This window comes from Strongylocentrotus purpuratus, unplaced genomic scaffold (assembly GCF_000002235.5).
Source record: "Strongylocentrotus purpuratus isolate Spur 01 unplaced genomic scaffold, Spur_5.0 spur5_scaffold_11, whole genome shotgun sequence".
NCBI classification, from domain to species: domain Eukaryota; kingdom Metazoa; phylum Echinodermata; class Echinoidea; order Camarodonta; family Strongylocentrotidae; genus Strongylocentrotus; species Strongylocentrotus purpuratus.
The window spans coordinates 3,950,961-3,974,246 of NW_022145596.1; the positions used below are offsets into that span (position 1 = coordinate 3,950,961).

General features: G+C 35.6%; 1 protein-coding gene across 1 annotated transcript in view; it reads right to left on the minus strand.

Moving 5' to 3' along the window:
• Nucleotides 1-503: 503 nt before the first annotated feature.
• The window catches only part of LOC115922161 (alpha-1,3-mannosyl-glycoprotein 4-beta-N-acetylglucosaminyltransferase A-like), a 79,478-nt gene continuing 56,695 nt past the window's right edge, over nucleotides 504-23,286 (minus strand). The window contains exons 9-14 of the mRNA XM_030980413.1: nucleotides 9,865-9,995; nucleotides 5,333-5,440; nucleotides 4,479-4,672; nucleotides 3,059-3,225; nucleotides 2,477-2,589; nucleotides 504-1,674 (exon numbers count right to left, since the gene is read on the minus strand). Coding sequence (XP_030836273.1) covers nucleotides 1,645-1,674; nucleotides 2,477-2,589; nucleotides 3,059-3,225; nucleotides 4,479-4,672; nucleotides 5,333-5,440; nucleotides 9,865-9,995 — 743 coding nt within the window. The 3' untranslated portion in view covers nucleotides 504-1,644. The remainder of the gene's footprint in view (nucleotides 1,675-2,476; nucleotides 2,590-3,058; nucleotides 3,226-4,478; nucleotides 4,673-5,332; nucleotides 5,441-9,864; nucleotides 9,996-23,286) is intronic.

Genomic DNA, 23,286 nt, shown 5'->3' on the forward strand with positions numbered 1-23,286 from the left:
ACTGGTAATATTTTCTAGACAACTCTTACAGAGTCTTGCACTTGATGACTTTGACAATTTCAATGGAGATTTTATTAGGTCTTACAGACTCATAGTCTATTGAATAATTCCCCCCATCCTCATTGGGTAATTGTTCTAAGGGTGATCATCCGGTTTTCTCGTCCAAGTGGTAGTACCCTAGGGGTAATTGTCTTAGGAGGTGATCAAGAAGGGACACGTAGTAACCAAGGGGGGGGGGGGCATCATCCTAGACTGAAGAACCATGCGATGCACAGAGGAGGAGGGTGTGGGGAGGGGTAGAAAGGCTCAAGTCATATATGATTCCCATATATTGTCTGCTGAGAACCAGAAGGGCATTAACTCTATTCTGTTAGACAGATTTGGTTCTCATGAGGACATCGCCAATAAATACGATGCATTTTATTCACCCCCCCCCCCCCCCCCCCATCGCTCAACCGACTGAACGCCCCCAACCCCAACAGACTGACCCCCCCCCCCCCCCCCCCCAACCGACTGACAGCTGACACAGTGGACCTCACTTCTATCATCAAATGAGAGTCTGGCTCAGACAGTAACATAGTACAGTGGAAATAACAATATCCTTGCACGAATGAAACTCTCACAAACTTCGCAAGTGGTCGAGAATCGTCAATGTTTCATGATGTGAAATACACTCTGGTTTTTACATACCGGTAAGTCACAATGAAGTCGTTCATTATTCTGCATGCAAAGACATGTGCTGTAAATTAAGTTAACCCAAAAATTCTTGTAAATCATGGTTTAACAAAGGGAAAACCTCTGTAAAACTTAAAGACTTCCATTAAAGTCCCTTGTTGCATTAGTCTTACTCTGAGCTTATAACCCAGAGCAGGTTTTAATGTTAGTACCAGCATGGGATTAAAGGGGTCAAAGTTCAAGGTTCAAATATATGTTCCACTTTCACATATCATGTATAATATAACATTATTACAAAACAAAGCGGTGCATTACCAAAATCGGAACAATAATAATGTTTCAATTTTTAAATGATTTACATACTTTTTTAGTGAACATAATATACATTGCATCATTAGAAAAGAATTGTCAAAAATAATCATTCTTAAGTATATCAGAATTTGAGAAAAAGTAGAGGAAAAAGTCGTCCAAGTAAAAGGATTGGAAAAGAACCTGCCGCTAAAAGCCCCATTCATACATGGCAGGGTAAACCCTCTGTAAAGACGGGCTGCAGCAAAATGAAACTATTTTACTAGTAAATACAATGTAAATGGCAAGTGGGGTGAAAACAGGTAGATGCACTAAAAAACAGGCCCTTATGAGTGGTCAATTATCTTTGTTTTATAAGACACAGAACTGTGAAGAACATTATGCTCATTAAGTTATTTTAGTTTGCAGTGGAATATTTTAAAAGTATTTTTATGTGGTTTGAAATATCATGTGTGAAAGAGATTTTTCACAAACATCGCATTTGCGGATTCTTTCCAAAACACACACTGAATAGACATGAGGGTACTAACGTTTCAAAAATATCTGACACACAATGTAAACTGCTTTTTAGCACATATAAATATCAAAGTATGGTTCGTTTTAGATACTCTAAAAATAATCCTTGGCTGGAGATGATTTCATGGAGTGTTAAAGCTGTCGTCACCTGGTCTGCTTGGCAACAATGTAAATCTGAATAGAGACAAAAACCAAAGATAGAGAATGAGGAAGGGGAAAAGAAGAGAGAGAGAGAGAGAGAGAGAGAGAAAGGGAGGGGGAGCAAAAAGACAGAAAACAATCTTAATTTACAAATCAAATACATGTAACATGAATGGACTAAAGAAGTATGAAAGCAAATTTTACTAGGATCCTAGCACATACAATATAGAATGAACATTATCCTGTTACATAGAGCAAAGCATTACAGATCCTATCCAATGAACAAAATCAAATACCTGCACAAAATAAATTTATATGCATAGTAGATCAGCCTTCACAACCTTGAAACAAAAGAGATTGTAAGCAAAGCTAAAATTATATTGGAATTCCATATTTTATTGTTGATGAATCCTAAAATATACGGGTATTCACCAACTGCATCTGGATTCCATACTGTTATGCTAAGACAAACCTGAATGAAACCACTACTAACATGACAAACTGCTTCTAAAGCTACCTCACACAAATACAAAAGTAACTCTTGGAGATTGCGCTAAAGTTGCGCCACTCTAAAGTTTTGGAATCACCTAACACAAGACATAAGAAAAGCCTCGTCTGTTGCTGTCTTAAAAGTTGTGGTGAAGACGCCCTTGTTTCTGGAGCTTCTGAATAGTTTTTCTTTTAAAATTTGTTATCGTGTGTCTGTAAAGTAGCACTGTTAGGTTTTTTTCTTCATCACAATGCAGTAACTGCATATATAAATTGATCTAATTATTATTATTACTGTTAAGTCAGAAGCACAGACCATCACACCACAATGCTGTAGCAGACTTACCTCTGACAATATAACCCAGTTCTTGGCTTCTGATAATACACGTAATCTTATCTCCTGCACAGCTCCTATTTTGCTTTCTATATTTCCTATAGCACGGCCATCTTCAAATTTACCTGGAATTACAGAAGTAAGCAAGCATGTGATTAGTACAGATCAAAGATCAAAGAACTCAAGCAAACTGATATTTCTTTTGCCTTAAATCCATCGGATCATTAACTGGCTATTTTTTTTAACCATGGATCAAAACCTGGGCTGCCACATTATTGTCATAGTCGATTAGTATAAGCACTTGAATTGAAATGCAAAGGTTGTGGGTTCGATCTCGACACAACACTAAGGTCCTCTGGCAATGCATTAATCTACATTTGCCACTCCATACCCAGGAGAGAAATGGGAGCCTGGTAGGATGACAAAATCCTTTGTATTAGTAATTGCCATATGCCTTCACTATGAAACCTGTACCTTAAGGTTCACAGTCCAGAGACTTATTCCCTTGACTACAACACCTTTATTCTCTCTATCTCCTATACTTTTCCAGTTAAACCTTGACAAACCCTCGTAAGAAACCTGAAGAGTTCTTACCAACTTGGATAAATCCATCTTCTGTTCGTTTGAGATTAAGCTCCGCTGCATTGTCTGCCTCTAGGATGCCTTCTTTCTTCTCCTGATGGTAACTAGGTAACACTTCTACCGAGGTGTTGTAAAATTTATCCCCCGGGTTCTCAGTATTACTACTAATAAACCGGTATCTGAAAGAAAGAAATAGGACATCAAAGATTTATCATCCATGTTGAACTCTTTAGCCACTACAGATTGCAATTCTAGACACCACCATGTCCTTGGAGTATATTTTACATACACATTGTTCTTGTGACAAAGGTTCACTGTGGCAGCTCATCGCTTGTTCCATTCATTGACAACAGCAGACAAAGTGTTAGAGAGTAAACAGTGTTGGTCAAAGTCCTTTAACACTGACTTTCAGATTGTATTACATGGAATCCTCTTTACTTTTTTATAATAATAGAAAGTCTCATACTTAAAATGCATGAAATCATTATAGAGGGTTTCAAATATGAAAGACAAAATTGCTTCCAACTATTTTTTTTTTTAATGGGGGGGGGGGGGGGGGGGGAGGAGGAAGGGGGTAAGTACATATATCAGCTTGGGCAGGGCAGCTAGACACCTACAGCTAGACACCTAGAGGATATACATTCAGTTTCCAAACTTTAATTCAAATTTAATGCTGACTTGGTGTACATATTCTATTTTGAAAGTATACTTTTGTAAGCACTTTAGTGCAATTCTACACTTCCAATCCAGGAATTTATATAGCGCCAATATCTAGTTGCCTAATCAGACGCTGATGAGACTGAAAAACTACCAACTTCTTGGAAGGAAAGTACTAATTTGAATCAGTCATCGGGTATATCAAAACAGGATTAGCAAACTGGATTTGGAAACGTCACCGAGTAAACGAACATCCATGAGAGATCTGAAGCTGTCATCTAAAGACTTTTTTTTTTTTTTGACCACGAGAGGATAGAGTGATGACATATGAACTAAAGCCCTGTCCCACATATTCATTTTGGTGGTGTGTTTCAAAACACTTTGCCATTACATTATTTTTAAAGGATATACAAATAAACGTGTAGTGAAAGAGATGATTGGTAGTATCAAATCAAAGAAATGCATTAAAGAGGGTCATACTGTCTTGCACCAAGCAGAATTTAAGAATGAACCAAAAACCACAATCAGACAATATAAACACAAAATAATAGAACACAGTGAGTGAAATGTTACTGGCTTTTATAGGCTGCCAGGAAAAATTGTCAGTTTCTCTTCAATGCTATTCTTCAAAAAAATGTTGTTGTAAAATGTTTAACAAAATATCTATAATATTGTTTATTCAAAAATTAATAAATCTCTGGAAATGACATTCCATAACACTTGGCATTGACCTTAGCGTTTCATGATGTTGCAGTTAGATGAAGGATCTACTTACTGTTCTATGACAATGGGAGTGTTAAAATGGAACTTGACTTGATCCCCTGCTGAGGGCGTGTTACCCCAGAAGATTTCTTGACCCAAGTAAGCCTTGTCCAGCGTGTATCGGAGGTAATGTCTAATGGTAGAAGACACCTCAGCTGGCGGGTTCGTATGCTGCGGTAACTTCATACCTTTCTTAAAATCTCTATCCTGTGAAAGAACAGGTCAAAGGTCAAAGGTCAAAGGTCAATTAGGTTATAGATATGTATTCAATTTTCACCATTAATGATGAGTTCTTGATTAGGGCTGTCATACAAACAGTTGCCACTGATTCAAATCATCAGCAACTTGATATCGATCGCAGCTCTGAACTACAGAGATAGGAGTTTGTATGTTTGCGATCGATTGAAGGAATTACAATCAATCAGGATCAATCGTAACTCTTTATGATATGGGGCCAGATCTTTTCTTTTTCATTACAAACCAAACATAAAAGTTGTCTTGAAAGGTACGTTACAGCGTTGCCAATTTGTGTTTGATCGATTAGTACGTTAAAAATCTATAACTCTTATTTATTTATTTTCTTCTTATCAGATTTTCCTCAAGCTTTCTTTGATTTGTTTATCTCATTTTTCTGCTTTTCTGAAAACCAACTTAATATCATGATGGAACTCCACTTTAAATCACAATTATTCCTCTCTTCTTTCTCTTTAAAAAATTACGAAATGTAGGTTTTACTATTAAAAATAACACTGTAACAGTACTTTATACTCTTGTAATACAGTACTGATGTAAAATCAAAAGGTGATTTAAGTCACCTTTATGCCATCCTTCATGAAAATATGGAACTTTTTTGGCAAGTAGACTTACTTTTAATTTCTGTAATTTTCCTTTGAGTGATGAATGGAGTCCTATATGCTGGAAGAGGGAAGGTTTGTAGCGTATCCTAAAGCCGGCTTTTTGTCGTCCACAATGTTTCTACATCCAGACGATAAAAAAAGAGAAAAGGATACATGAGAAAAGGTAACATTCGTTGATCAATTTGCTGATGCAATCAAAATGTCAGGGATCCTGCGATAGGATTTCCTTTAAATGTGATAACACACAATCCTTTTAGTTACATCATGAAAATAAACTGATATAATCCTTTGTGTTAACAAAACCAGGAAACACATCTGAATTATCCATCTGTGAGTCATGCTGGCAAAACTGAACTTTAATGTAAAGAACACATTGGAATATCTCAATCTAATTAGCACACAATTATCATCTTTCAAAAAGAATGCTTTGTTATTATACAGAAGCAGCATTATTGTATTACTACGGTAATCACATTTACTATGCAGTATTTTGCAAGCAAGGAATCTAATTACATCAGCCTGATTTGTCCTTGAAGAAGTAAAAAAAAAAAGTAGTGGTTTGTCATCTGTCAAATTTCCCTATATTTGTGCTCTACTTTTTATTTCTTTGGAAGAAGCTGATACAAGGGTATCATTGTCCTCCCCTAGAAATTACTTTGCAACAACTCTAATTTCATTAACTTCATTATGTCTTTCAGAGGAAATGTGATGGAGTGGAGGTGCTTTGACAGATTCTCTGACGACGACAATTGCTCCTAGCTTTTTCTGGTCAAAGATATAGAGTGGTGAAGTGTGTCGTCATCAAAAATAATGTCCAAATGTCGAAAACCAATTGAATATGTTAGGTATTTGCTGAGATATGACCATCTGAATAAATAGATGTCCTATAGGAACTCAGTGTTATATTGCTCTGGCTCATAACATTGAGTTCCTATAGGACATCTATTTATTCAGATGGTCATATCTCAGCATATTATACTTAACATATTCAATTGGTTTTCGACATTCTGACATTATTTTTGATCCTCTTTTGGAAAATGAAGAAAAAAATTGAGAAATTCTAAAAATAGATTTTCATGATGTCACAGCTTCGGGTCAAGGTTTAGATTCGGATTGGGTTAGGCGTAGTGTTTGGCCCAGGATTGAAGTTAGGAAGCATGTGTTGCACGACCCGGGAGGGTAGCACTTTGTCATTTTTGAAATTGCACCTCTTTACATTCTAGATCGTATAGTTTGTTTATGGAATCAGTGACGGGGGGGGGGGGGGGGGGGGGGGGGGGGGGGGGTGTAATTGGAAATGGTGAGCTCTGGTTTCATGTGTAAAGTGTAAATTTAATTAGAAAAATTACAGTGTGGGAAAATTTAATCTTTATCTAATATATTCTATGTGAAAAATCAATTAGAAGACACTTGCTGTTTGATCAAATAAAATACAATGTGTGGGAAAATTTAATCTTTATCTAATATATTCTGTGTGAAAAATCAATTAGAAGACACTTGCTGTTTGATCAAATAAAATAGGTGCAATATTGCAAGAGAGAGAAGGAGAGAGAGAATGGGAAAAAAGAGAGGGGATGAGGGGCAACAGATAAGTAAAGAAAGATAGAGAGAAGGGGAGGAAAAGGAAGAAAGTAGGAAGAGAGGGTGGAGATATGATCTTGGCTGTCGCTCTAAGCAAAGAGGGAGACGGCAAGAAAAAAAAAACTCTGACACTTTGACACCTTTTAGATATAGTGCAGTCACGCACCAGGGGATGTCTTGAAGGTATTCCATAGTGTCCATCTCTGAAGGTTAACGGGTCAAAGACATTCCTACCTCATTTAGTATTTGTACAGTCTATGGCAACAGACCATAAACCCTATCTACCTTCAAAAATTACTCTGAATTGCCCTGTATTTCAAGGCATCATTCCAAGAAGTTGGTAATTCTGTGCAATGCGTCCCATATAACATATTGTCTGGAGGCAGAAGGGTGTTATCTCATGAATGTATACTTAAAGGTAAAGACCAGCTATGGTCATGCGATTGCATTGTGAAAGAAACGGTGTGGAATCGATCAAAAAAGGTTGATCATCTAGCATCTAGCATCTGCAAGGTTCTGGAATCATCAGAATGATAAGAAATTTGGCCCATTTTTCGTAAAGTTACAAGCACTATACACAGAAAGATGTATATGGGACTACCCTATATCTCTCACAGACCATGAGAGAAACAAATTTACCAAATATATGAATTAGTAGGCGGTTTCCCGGCAAATTTTTTATCATCATGTATTAGTCAAAACATATCCTTTCACATGATTGGTAATGAGAGCTTCCATTTCATTTTTTGAAATTGGGGCGTTTCCAATACTGGTCTTTACCTTTAAACAAAGAGTTAATGCCCTTCTGGCAATCAACAGTTGATATGTCCGTTTCAGTATGAATTTTTTATTGAGATGGACATTGACTCATAGTTATTTCTCTTTCCGCAATGGTCATTAAAATTTAAAAAAATGAAATGAAATATATGGATAAATGCAGACCACATTTACTAGAATTTACCTATTGGGCTTGATTATAAGGATGTTTTTTGTGGCTCGATTCATGTAAGGTTATCCCAATGTTTTGCTCAACAAGTTCACCTTGAAAGTTCTTGTTTTAGAGCTTATTTATCTGAGTATGATCGATAGGCTGAGAACAAGGTTACATACACCAGATATAATCAGAAATGGAGTCTTTGCAATAACAATTGTAATACTGCCTAGAATCATTTTCGTTTAAAAAAAAAAAATTGATGCCATCACGACGTAATTTGTATGTCACTTGATACAAGCTCCATCGCCTGCATCTATTGATACATCAGAAAACTGAAAACAGTCTGCAGCCCGGGGCTAAAATGTCAGATTTAGAAATTGGAAAAGGTCTTGATAGATGAGGGCAATATCTAGGCAGTAAGTACCTGCAATGCTCCTATTAAATACATCAGCGAGTAGGAGGGCATTTAAAGAGAAGTTTGAGTTATGGTATCAATGAAAAATATTAGCTTGATCCTTTTATGCCGGTTAGGAAGAATATCAAAGCAAAAATGTCTGATGAAAGGAATTGCTCTTCAAATGCCATCATAATTGAAATATGATATGAAATATTTGAAAAGTTTGGACCACAACTTGACTGCCATATGTATTTTTAGTCCCATATACCCATTTCTGTGTGACTTGCCTGCATACAATGTGTGCAGATTCTCCACTCACTAGGGAGCATTCTAGCCAGGCACCTTGATACATCGTCTCCATAGATCTCAAACATTTAATACAGTCTTTAGAACTTTACTTTACCCATAAAAAGTGATTTCAAATAAGTATAAATGCAGTGAAACGATATGTCCCCAACTGCATATAAAGACCACTTTTCTTGTTTCCTTTGAGATATTGCACCTGTTTTTTTCTCTTTTCTTTTCTAGCAGCTCGCAGTTAATAAAGACTGTTTACCAGTTTCCTACACCTCCCAACTAATAAACCTTTCTGTTAATATTTATCAGGAATCTCTCATTAAACCTACTTAAATGAGAGACTCCTTCCGTCCTTTTCTTCTTCAATCCCATCGAGCGAGCTTTCTTATCCAGCTTTGACTTTCATCTCTTGATCTGCTGTCTCTTTAAAGCGATAAGCTCTACCCCTGAACACCTCCCCTTGCCACAAGGGAAACAAACGAAGAAATCTGGGTCTCTATATGATGGATGTGCAGTGTCATCTATTGGTGAGAAGTTTCACTGCCATGACCCGTTTAGTGGATGGATAAGGCTTAGGGCTATAAAGCGAGATGACAGGGGTCGACCATCATAACACTATCGGATGTCATACGGTCATCTCCACACTCAATCTTATGAGGAGTCGTTTCTCTAAGTTTGATATTTTTCTGCCTGAATTATTTTTTTAGTCAGAGTAAGAATTACTCTTAGGTTAATTAAACGGCAATCCAACCCTTGCAATAAGTTGATTTGTATTGAAGCAAATAAATAACAGAAACAGAATGGCAAAAGTTTGAAATGAATCGGACCAATGGTAAGAAAGTTATGAATGTTTGAAATATGAGATCACTAAGTCTATGCGAATCTCAAATTGGTAGTTCAGTCAGTGGTTTGTGACGTAGGACACGGATAACTCTCCCATTTGCTGTGTACAAAAATATCATTAATTTCTGTTTTTCTCTTGAGTTCGTTCTCCCTTGGGGCACTACTCAAAATATATTATAGATAGCATATTAATATAGGTCCTCTATAACGAATAGACCCTCCTGAGCAATGAATTAAAAAAAAAAATTTTTTTAGTCATTTTATATGTTGGAATAGATGGGAAATTGACATTGCAGCTTCAGTCAATTTGTGACTTTGTGTCCATGAATTTGTCACAATCCACAGACCAAATTGCAAATTAGAAATTGCACTTAATTAGTGATCTCGTATTTCTTATTATTGGTTTGATTTATAAAAAACTTTCTTTTTGCTTTCATACAAATGAACATATTACAAGGGTTGGATTAAACGTTTATGGAGTCGTACTTACAGGATCTTTTTCCGGGTTGCAGACTTTTACATAGAGGATGTGATCTAAAAGCCAGTCAATGGGTTTCTCCATGTGAAACATCAAGAAGAACTCAACCACCAAGTTAAGATCGCTCGACTTAAACAGTTTACCTAAGAAAAACAAAAACAAGAACATAACAGATAATCAAGAACAAAATCGTAACAGCTCGCTCATCATCAAGGCTTGAAGTTTTAAGGGTTTGGTCCATACTGGCCCCAAAATATAAAAATATAAAAATTTGTTACAGGGGCCTGGTGTACATGGACACCCAATATTTTTTGATAGAAATGAAATCATTATAAAGGTTTGATTTCCCTTCAAGGAAGCAAAATATCAGGCTAACTATTTGTTCATACTCTTAGATGTAGGGTTGTATTTCTAGGCAGTTTGAAGAAGTTTCCGGTGCTCATATCATCCATATAATCATGAACTACATGTATCATCATCAGAGGAAAAGATAAATTTCATGAGGGCTTGTTCACACATAACACAGTAAACACTCTGTGTGAACAGGGCTTCTGATTGAAACCATGTTGTGATAGAAAGAGGTTTCAAAAGCTTGATAAAAAATAATAATGAAATACATTTATAATGCATATACACTAAGCAAATATATTCTACTGCACTGCAAGAGCTCCTGATGTACTTAAAATCTACAACATCAAGTAAAATGAAAAGATCTGCTTTAAGTTTTGATTTAAAAGCACTTAATGACGATGACATTGACATTTTTAACAGTAGGTTTTCCACATAATAGAGTATCTTGGGAGCTGCACAAGTTGTGAGTATGTTTGTGAGACCAATTAGCGCTTTATAGACAATCAACAGAATCTTGAATCATATCTTTTGGCGTTCTGGTGGCCAGTGCAGGTCTCTCAAAAGAGGCGTGATCCATAACAATTACTAATGTAGTTTTTATTTTTTACGTATACATTGTGCCATGCATGAACATGTAACTAGTGATTACAATATCATAATTCTAATTACTGGGTAACATAATAATAATACAGTTTTTATCCTCCTACTTCTCCAACGGGTTTAACGGAAATGATGAGATAGAATTTTAAAGATACTGATATTGTGTTGAAAGTCATGATATCTCCATATATAGTCAGAAAAGGACAGGATATAGAACCTGGAAACATACACGTTCATGAACAGGAAATACTTTTATATGCAAGGACAAAGAAATCTTTAATCAAATTTTTAAAACAACAACATGAGAAAGAGCTATAATAACACACAGTATCTATGCATGACATAATTATACAGATGTCTCTTTCTAGATAGTACATGAATCAAGCAAGGCACTTTCCCACGGTGGAAATACATCACACTTTCCTTGATTTATTTCTTTATATTTTCATTTTTCTTTCCTTTCCTTGATTTGTGTCTCTTATTTCTATCTCCTCTCAAGTATGCTCTCTTTCTTATTCTCCCTCTCTCACTTTAGACATCATTTTTAATTATTCAATATTCATTCATCCTGATAAGATAGAATTTCAAAGATGTCGATATTGTCTTGAACATCATGATAGTTCTTTTGAGAGATCTGCAATGGCCATCAAAATGCCAAAAGAATTGATTTTCACACCTCAATTTTTAATCTTAAACTCTGTGTTCATATCTTTCTATTTTGTGTCTTTCATTCTTTCTTTCTTTCTTTCTTTCTTTCCTTATTTGTCACACACTGGCACTTCCAGTGTCCTGCATGGTGTCTAAAAATCCTCTCAACTTGGTGATTTTCACTTCATCTCATTTCTGCAAATGGCCCATGCAAAGTGCACTACCAGACTCGTTTGCATCATCATCCCCCTGCTGAACAAACGGAGAAAGCAATCATCAAAATGGGCCATTTCTTGCCAGCCAGCCCATCTTCCGCTAATATGCACTCTCCATTTCCAAAGGCAACCGAGATGGAATCCATTTACTTGCCTTTCTTAAAACCTTCTCTTACATAAAACCAACAAAGAACTTCAAGGACACAGGTAACACAATGTGATTTGCACAACTCACTTACAAATATTTACTGTGCTATTTTAAAATATATTTTGTGGTTTAGCATACCCAGGGTTATTTCTGATTTTGGTTTCTGTCTCCAGTATCCTGATAGTTTCCTAAGGACTGGCAGTTTCCTCTTTGGAGGACTATGTTCCGGTTTCATTTTCGTTTTAGCAACCGACAAAACATGAAAGAGTATAAGAATGTTGCATACAATGCATTGTCGTTGATCCTATAATTAGAAGTTCATTGTGTCAAATATACATGACAATTAAGTTATTCAGGTACCAATCATTAACAAAATAGCTATGAACACGATCGCAACTACTTATGAAAATTTTTCTCAAGGACAATTTCATTTCCGTATTGTATATTCTATAGAAATCATATTCGGATTACATAATACCTCATTATAACATTCCCGCATTTCTAAGGATGAGGGACAAGGCTAGTGGAATCCCCGTAAGTTTATTTTTTAGAAAGTAGTTGCAACAATGTTATTTTGAGAAGACATAAAAATTAATATTAATTAAAATAAATGTGTAATTCTAATAGGAAGCAATTAAAGAACATATCAAGAATAGAACAAATAATAACGCCTAACAGACGAGACAGACATCACATTGACAAAAAATGTAGGTCAAGGCGAGCGGCTACGAATCTGTGGGTTTGGAGTCAAGTCTATGGGTGTGACTGACGTATTATGTTCTATGCAGAAACAACTTTAGGTGAGTGCATCACCAAGCAAAGTAAACAATGTTAATGGTGAAATTTCAGTACCGATAATTGCAATATTATTTTAATAGAAGTAATATTGAAACTGGTGTTTTGAATATAGAATACTAACTTTAAAGCAACATTGAGCCAAAAGAGGTTTGGTGAAAGGTCACTTGTAAAAGGAACACACACAGACTATTATTTCACAGCATTTTTCTTTTCACTACTCAACAATCTTATTTTCTTTAAATCTGTGTCTCTCATTTTAATGCTTCTATTAAAATGAACTTGATATCAGGGTGGATTTCCCCATGTACAGACATGCATTTAAAAACTTGTCCTCAATGAGGATCGCGTATTCCTTATACTACATTTCAAGTACCTTTATATGAACATTGATGAGGAACAACCACCACATATTCTATAATCCAACTTTAATTTGATTTTTGAATAAATCCTAATTGCCTTAGATATTGACTGGGGTTCAGAGTAATGGTATAAATACTGAATGCTGAATTGGCCCCAATTGCAGACAATGGTACAGCTACTATGGCATCACATTGATTCCAAATCGATGTATATTATTCCTCTCACAAAGAGGCTTACAATTCTTTGAAATCCATATTTCATTCTTCATAATTATGACTGTTTCAGAACCTTTGGATTACCCACACAAGAGGCAGAGCAACGAGCCCAGGACAGATCAGACTGGAGCATGATCTCTCGTATGGGAGCAAGGGGACACACCGTCCTATGCACCTAAGTCAGTAAGGCAAGTCAGAGCCTTGACCATTAAGATTTTACATGTTTCAATATTCATATTAACATGCTACTGCATGCTTGAAAAAATATCATTGCAATCGGATCATTTAGTGTGCAGTGGGTCTAAAAGGAAGACATCAAGGGCGAAACAATCTGGATTGGGAGATGAGAAATTCTCATCACAGATCTGAATGGATTTGTCATGCTACAGTGTTAAGTGTGTCATTAGGTGATACGTACGAAGTCTACGTATCACCTATTGATTTCGTCAAGATTTTTATTTTATTTTTTTATTATTCTGCCATGAATTTGTTCGCAGGATATCTCAAGAATGAATAAAGCCATAATTATGAAACCTGCCATGATGATAGATCTTATTCTAACTTAGATCTGCGTGACTTTTCAGAGGGTAAAAATGATCGTGACGTCATCAAGGCGCCATCTTGTGAAAATCAACTTATGATCATATCTTCATAACGGAAAGATATTTCTCATTCATAATTATCATGATTAAGATCAATATCCGTCCGGGCAATTTCAGATCAATAAACGTGCGCAAATGCGCGCGTGCGCGTTCGTCCGCGCGTTAACGCACACGAAAAAATTTAAAATGCTCCAAATAATCCCAAATTTTTTTTGCATACGTATCAGGCCATATAGGGCATTTGATAAAAAATGATGCACACGCGCATGCGCGCGCGTTTCTTGCGCGTACTAGCATTTTGCAACATAGAATCGCCGAACTTTTTCTTTCATCGTATTTGGCACATTTTTCCAAGCATTTTGATGACTTGTTGACCTTTTAATAACGCAATGAGCGTCCGTCAAAGTTGACAGCACGCGCGGATCTGCATTATCTTTATCCACAATACATGAGCAAAAACATGCCTACACAAAATTCATTGTAACTCTTCAGAATAAATAGGAACTCCCAATATTTTTTCATATGTGGATAGATTATGAAATGGAAATATGATTTCATGTCTCATTATACCCTCCATTAACTCATGATGTCATCATAATGGCCTCCGAACTCGAAATTTAAATTTGCTTATTATGACGTTTGCATATTTTTGAAAAATTGATTGTATCTCTGTAAATATTGATTTGATTTCTTCCAAATTTGGATATGTTTTAGCTGAGATAATTTTCTACAAATGCAGTGACCACAATTTTCCTGTTTGACAAAGGTATCATGGAGTATTTTTGCGATTAAAGGAGGCATGTCAATTTTTCACATTTTGCGTGTATTGTCTATGGGACATGACTATTTCTCAAAACTGGATTCTACATTTCTGTCTTTCGCGAGCAATATCTCCGTTGTTTTAGCTTTGTTTTCGTTGAGTTTCAGGTATGTTGTAGCTGAAACAATAAGCTATCTCCAGTGTGCACTTTATTTTTCGATCATATGCCGGGATCATGCTCATATTTCACTTGCAAAGTGGGATTTGAGAATTCCATTTTCCGTTTACGTGTAATCGCTATCGGAAATGATTTGGTATATCGGTAATGCACTTGACTTCCAACCTCGAGATCCCTGGTTCGAGTCCGGGTGTCTCCAACAATTGTTTTTCCCCTTTTTTTTTTTTTGTCCTTTCACTGTACCATCTCCTTTGATTATAAAAACATGTAGATTCGCAAATAATGTATAAAACAACCCTATTTACTTTATTATTACCCTATTTTCACTTAATCCATTACTTTTTGCGTGTAATCCCTAAGGGAGATGACTTTTTCTCAAATCTGGATTCTACATTCCTGTGTTTTGAGCAATATCGTCGATATTTCTGCTTGGATTTTGTTGATTTTTGAGTTTGTTGTAGCTGAGACAAGTTTCCACAAGATTTATGTAGACTATCTAACATTATCATGACGTTATCATAGTCAAAAATTCAATCATAGGTGACTTGTCAATTATCATATATAACAATCTTCAATCAGATACCTGAAGCGGGCGCTATACCACTTTCAATCATGGTCATCTGGAAGGCATTGTTCTCAATTGCATCTCTCTCTCTCCTCTCCTCTCTCTTGCTCTTTTCCATCCTCCTCTCATGTTCTGCCCCTCTCCTTTTTTGGTCCGTCTTTGCATCTATCTATCTTCTCTTTCACCCTCTCCCTCTCTCTCTTGCCTTGCCTCCCTCTTATTCTCTTGGTCTGTCTCCCTCTGCCCTACAGTTGAAACTTGACTCATGGATAGACCATAATGGGAGTCGTAAACGAAAGATGAAATCGTGAAAATGCGTTCTCATTATGTTACACATAAGCATACGTATCACCTAATTCGTCAAAGTGACAAATTCAAGTCTAGTATTTATTTTGTTTCTGTATGGAAGAATTTATTATTATTCTTCCATAAACTTGTTCGCAGGATATCTCAATAATGGAACAAACCATTGTCATGAAACTTGGCCTGAAGATAGATCTTAGTCCAACTTAGAACTGCCTGACTTTACAGCGACGCCAGGTCATCGTGATGTCATCATGACGTCAGTATGTGAAATGTCATTAATGGTCGTACCTCAGCCTGCAATATCAATTTCAATTCAAATTTGACATAAAATCATGCTCAGGTCATGCCTCAGAATTTTAGCCCACGCACATGCGCCTTCCATTTCAGACGTGCGCGTACGCGCGCGTCAAAAAGAAATAAGAATTTAAAGTGCTTAAAACCCCAAACCAAGTAATTTTCTATACGTTTCAGACAATTTTAAGCGTTTCAAAAATTTCCGCGCGTGCAGGTAAGTGCGCGCGTATTTGCGCGCATAGCGTACGTGGAACGGAGAAATTCCCTTTTTTTGCATTTTTTGGATTCCTGATACTTTCCTCAACAATACCTGTAAATTTCAGTCAATTTTGACACATAATGATGGAATAAGCGGGCGTCAAATATACAAATATACAATGGCGTCTTATTTTGCTTACAAGCGACAGATTCCTTTATATTTGTATCGCTGCATTTGTCATCAAATTAAACCATGCGCGGGGTTTAGAGTGAGGCAATAGATTATACATTTAGCCTGACGGTAGAGAAGTAAGAGAAAGAACTCAAGAGAAGATGAAAACACAGGTACTGAAAATGTGTGAGATGTCATGGGACATTGTCTGCTTGTGCAAATCATGTACATACTGTGATCTCACACATCTCAGCAGCGTTCGGAGAGCTCTTCAGGTGCTATGCCGGGGCTGTATTTAAGCGTTTTGTAATTTATAATAATCATCACTTCGAATGTGTCCACGCATTGAATTTTGATAACCTTGTCGAATCAAAGCTTCAACTTTGCAATAATGAAAATAAAGTTAGTTTTTAAAATTAATGAATATCTACTTTAATACTATTATGACGTGCAGTAACAAATTGAAATTTCAGAACTCATGATAAATTTGTTTAACAGTTGATTCCACTTGGTTGATTCTATTGTTCGGGTTATTTAGCAGAACGAGATATAAATTGACATTCTCATGGCTTACGACTTTGCATTAATGTTCAGCGTCTCTACAATGCTATTTAAACAATATTTGGAGACAAAAGACGGCATTTTTATGTAGCGTCAAAAGCCATTAAATAACAAAAACATGGCAGGTAAAAAGATCCTCAGTACTGGGTCTAATAATTTAAAGAACACTTAATTTGAACCCGGCCATATTCTCTCTCTCACTCGTTTGTCATTGCCTTCATTTTCCCTCGCTTACTTCATTCTTACCACGGAATATGTAATGTGTATGTGTAGGCCTCATTATGTAAATTAGGGTCAATGGTCAAATTGTCTCAATATATCTTCCATACATCCATAATTATCAAGGCTAAGCAGTAGACACTTGACATATGGATAGATCATAATGGGAGAAGCATTTTATATAAAAATATGACATCGTGAAAATGCATTCTTCATTATGTAAATCATTAGCATACGTATCACCTAATTCGTCAAAGTGACGAATTAAAGTCTAGTTGTCTCTTGTTCTTTTGAAATATACTCAGACTGATTCAATTATTCAGCCTCTCAATATGATTACAGTCACCTCTCAAAGGCCTCATCAAAATATGAATCTATGTCTTTATCTGGAGACACCCTGGGGTCTTTCGCTCCAACCAATATATTGCTTTACTCCCCTTATCTATGATAAAAATGGCCAACTAAAACACATTTTTGAATATTTCAAATAAAAAAGGGTCACAACCCCCTTATATCGAACAGAATTATATTGTAAATTTAATTTTGATAGGGGAAGTTGTTTATCACTCTATTCCAATATAATATTCATATATGATTCATATATATCAAATATAATTGTAATAAATGTAGGGTTAAAAAATGATTTATCAGTTTTGTTTGTTGACATCCTGAAAATTGTCGCTATATCTAAAATGCAAAATCTTAATGCCCCTTTGATTCTTGGTAGACCATGTATACAAGAGAACTGCTTTATATTATATCTTATCTGTGATTTTATGGTATCAATCACTAAGAATACACCAATGATCATAAAACTTTATTACTAATAAATCCAAAAGATAATTTAGAGAGTAGAGAGTCTAGAGACTAATATGCTTCTTTGAAAAATAAAGCACTACAATCTGAATATCAATAAAACTGGACAGATTATGGATTTGTGCAAAAATCAGGTTTAGGTATACAATTCTTATTCTTACAATACAATTAAGATGAAGAATAATCTGTATATGAATTCAAGCTGTTGACGATACCTTTAAATTGACATTACTGTAATTGAATTAAGAATATGATTTCAACGTCTCATAAAGAAATATTCCTTCAATATGAGATAATGACCTTTATGCTGCTGTACTCGACATTCAGCAGTTTCATTAATGACAATTTCTAGAATAAATGAAATGCATAATGGTCTCAGGTTCGTGGCAGGCGTAAAAATATATTCCTTTATGTGAAAGTGAAAGTACATATCTCATTAGGTGGTCTGTCAACGACAGATCACCTATTGTTTTCGTCAGAATTTTCTTTCTTTATTATTATTATTATTATTATTATTTATTTTTATTTCTCCCCGTTTTTTGTTCATCGGTTAACTCAAGATCGGTTGTGTTAATTTCTTTCACTTTTGACACAGTCATAGGTCATTGTCATGAGACGTGACAGTAACCTTTTCAAGGTCATCAGGTCATCGTGACGTCATCCAGGCGCCATTTTGTGAAATCACGTTATCCATCATATCTTCATGATGCATAAGCAAAGGTCATTCATATTCATATCACATATACTTCAAGTCAAGGGTCAACAAGTCATGTCATCAAAGGTCACATAAAGGTCATGACGCGCACGTACGCGCGCGTCAAAATTTTAAAATGCTCAAAATCACTTAACTATTAAACGAGAGTACGAATTAGGTCATTTTAAGCATTTCAAAATTTTCCGTCCGTACATGTCCCCGCGCGCGCTGCGCGCGCTCATGACGCGCGGAAAAAGTCAAATTCAAAATGTTTACATGATTTGGATTCCTCTTAACGTAATTGACAAGTTACATTGATTTCAGTCACTCTTCATATTTCATAAGGCCGTGAGCGTGCCTCAAAGTTCAAAATCCGCGCGTGCTGCTATAGGCAATATAATGCAAATTTCATCAAAAACATGCCATTTTAAAAATCGAAATAGCTCTTCAGATAGTCCATCGACCCCCAATTTTTATATCATGGTTGGAAAAAGCATGAGTTGTAGATATGATTTCATACCACCCTGACTCGTACAAAGTGAAACAAGGTCATCATATTGGCCTCTAAACTCAAACAAATGTTTTTTGTTGATGACGTCATTTTTGTCTTTGTTTAATTGAGATTATCTCACTTATCTGTGATCGATTGTCTCTCAGATTTTGATATGTTGTAGCTGAGATAATTCTCTATCAAAAATATGTCATTCATTTTTCATTTCGATGACGTCATCTTAGTTAAATATTCCATTAATAGCGACAATGCATAATTTGTCATATTTGCGTGTTATGTCTATGGGAGGTCACTTTTTTCAAAACATGAGTCTGCATAACAAGGTGTTTTGACCAGTATCTCAGTTGTTATTCAACAGTTTTCTCCCAAATTTTAATATGTTGTAGCTGAGACTATTTGCTATCTAAATATTTCCTTATTTTTTCAATCATATGTCAGGATCATGCTTATGCTCATCATCATCATTATCGTTTTTATCATTATATAACATTATCATTATCATCATCATCATCATCACCTTTACTATCATGATCATCATCATGGTCATCATGATCATCATTGTTTACATGTCTATATAACTTCTCCCATTCTCAATTCTATCATAAGACTTAGACAGACCACCTTATTCGTCTTCGTGACGAATTAAATTTCTAGTTAGTTATGATTTCAAAATGGGCTGAGCAACAGCAGGCAGGTATATCAAAACCCATAGATACATTCAAGTCATAAACTTATGATGAAGCTCTCATTTTGCTCCACAAGGTTACAAATGAGTTTATCCATGTAAAACTGCTTCAAGCTGCAGAAGATTGATTTTCAAGGTGATGAACTTCAAAATGTAGTATTGATGACACTTTTGGGATTATACAAGCAAATTTGTCAACAGATTATAAATCAATCAAGCAGTTTGTAAGCTCAATCAATTCATTTTCAGGCTTGGTATTAATCTCTTTTATTTTTCTCTGTAAGTAAAATTTTCTACCTTGAATGTAAATACAATTGTTGTGTTCATATATTTAAATGCTAAAGAGACCTTACTGTTCACAAAAGCCATTTTTGTTGTTCTTCTGAACCTTGCAATAACCTCTTAGGTAATTATAATATTTTCCAAACAGCTCCTTAGACTTTTAATATCAGAGATTTATTTTCTCTATTCCCTTGTATTCATTTTCAATTACTCAAAGTTTGATATTTGCCTTAAAAACTATTTAAATCATATGATTTAAAATAAATTTCCTTTGACAAGGTGCAAATACAATAAAATGTTCAATGTGCTTCATGTATTTTGAGAAATAATTATGTAAATGGGATCATACAAAGGAGATTAAACTATACTGAAAAAGTTGGTCCTAAATAAATCTATATTTTTGGCAAGTGTGAACTCTACCTTGAGGATGATTTCACCAGTAAGTAGATTATGACTCCAATCAACTTCACATACTTCTATCATAGTTATGAATGGTGAGTTGTCCCAGCTGATCTCATAAGCAAATGTTACGACTGATTTGATTTGATCAGTGGTGAGTGGACAATCACTCCTTCCTCTTTACTAAATGAGCATCATCTTATAAACCATTGGTTGCCTGCAAGAAGGCTGTAAAAGCTAAAAATTGTGTCATCCATTGGCAGTATTAGCCTTCTTGCGGGAAGCTATATAATGAACACTTGCAATAACAACTTGGTGCAAAACCAAAATATGGAGTAAAGAGATACAAGTATTAAAGTTTGTGATTGATAATAGTAATAACTGTATTTAATAAAAGATACGGTTTGAAAGGTGCTAAATCCATATTAAATTAAATAATCAAGGTGCTCAAGTCCAAAAGATGAAACAACATAATACACACAAAAAGATCATTTGAGTAGTATACAACATAATGAAAGAGGGGAAAAAAAATATTTTAAAGGCTACATTAAACAGATACTTTTATAGATGATTTTTCGACTGATCTGCTTCCACTGATCTGAGGAATTGTGATAAATCCAGATCAATCACAAGTCTATATAAGACAGGGCCCTGAAGTCCAAACATTCCATTCTTTTCTAAGTATTATTCATATTTATTATATTAATCACAATTGAAGGAAACACTTCATTTGTAAAGGAAGATGACTACAAACAAACAAATCCCACACTGGTATATCAAGATGGCTACTTCAAGAGGCAAAACTGTAAGCATGTTATTATTTTGATATGCATACAGCTTAAGTAGATGATTTGTTTTTCTTTCACTTCTCAAAATATACCCTGAATGTGTTTACACAGAATTGCCTCGTCTTTCCCTGTCTCTCTTTCTCCATGTCTCTGTCTCCTTCTATCTATATATCTGTCTCTCTCTATCTATCGCTATCTCTGCCTCTCCCCCTCCCCCCTCTCTCTCACTCTCGTTTAGAGTCAATATGTATTATCCCCGTCAAAAGATCAACACACTACACACAATGCCCCTTCATCTTGCACAAGGATAGGAGCCAATGATGTGATAATTATGCATCATCACATTCTGTAATACACACTTCACAGCCAGCATGAATTGACTTGAGCCTCTTTCACACTGGACATAGAGAACAGCCTACTAAAAACAGCACATACATCTTTCGCTTCACATATCTGTATTTTATAACATGGATATACGAGACTACATTTACAGGTTTATGTTACACACCGGTACAGCTATTTTGTTTAACCCTGCACTTGCCATATTTACAAAAAAAATAGGTTTTATTTAGCTGTAGCTCTTTTTTTAGGCGGGCTACCACTTGGCATGTGTGAAAGGAGCCTACACTGGTCAGAATTCTTCATCACTCAACATGCCTGTAGGCTGCTGGGGACTGAGGCGCCAAACCTCAGCTCATTGAAAACCCCCTTGAGGCAGTCCAAGTGGATCAGCTCTTGCATGCTAACTACATGTACCTGCTGTGTGTCTGCTCAAATCTCACCAATTCATTTACCAACTAACAAAGGCAAAACAACGTGGGATGGGGTTACATGGTGCTGCGGTGTACATGAGAAATTAAAGGCCAAGATAGGCTACATGTATATCAAGAATGGTGTTTACATGTAGACGACCTCTATCTATATCATGATCAATTTTGATCAAAATTCTGCAATCTAGGCATGTTGTATCATTATTGGTTTCTTAATTGATTTCTTTTCTACCTCATTCGCGTGGTTACCCAGTGTAAATATTATTTTCACAAGCTGAATAGATAATAAAGAGCATTACTCAAGATTTTGTCTGAAAATATCATAATGTCTGTTCAGAGACAGAAAGGCGGTAAATCTGTGTTAATGCCCTTTTGACTTTAAACAGACATATCTTAACTCTCGAACCATCCACTCTAGCTACTTCTACTTCTAGTCATACTTCCATATCCTATGTCAATATCTCTATTGATTCTAATAAATATGATCACCAGCTGGAATCAATAATGTGGTTAAATTTCACTGATCGAAAAATCTCTCGTGAAAACAATTCACATAACTTCAAACTTCAACTAAGCAACACATCACTGCTTGCACTATCAATATTACAAACCTGTCCTTGGCTTTGAAGGATGGGGCTGGATATTACTGCTGTTTTTTTTAGGTTTGTGCAGGTACCAACAATCATGGGTTTGTTTAGTAACAGCTGGGTTTCGCATTAATTTTTTTTCTCAACCATAGCTGTCACTATTACCAGTATGTATGAAAATTACATGTGATAAGCGGAGGGTTAGGCCCGTATGAAAAATGATGAAAATGCTTCTTTCTCAGCAGTTTTGTCTAGTTTGTTACTTTTGACATTCAAAACCCAGTATATCTGGACATATCATTATTACTATTATATCTAGGTTATGTTATTTGGATATCTTAAAAAATTGATTTAATTACGCTCTTTAAAACAAACTTCTACTTCTAGCATGGTTTATCTAAGTCTTAAGATGCAGCAAAGACATATTTTCATCATATTTTCACAAAACTGAAATTCAACCTCATAAACTACCAATTCACCAGTAATCTCAACACATTCCCTTCTCTCAAGGGAGATTAAACACAAAACCAAGGTTTTATTTTGTCAAGTTATTTGAAAATCTGTAAAGGTCACTTTGCTATCCGCATGAGATGTGAAATCACTCTTAAAGATAATACAAAGTTTTGGGAAATTTTGAAAATGGGGTGGATAGTGATTCTTTAAAATTTTGATATATTTGGATTTTCACCCCTAAACCACTTCTGGTTTCGAG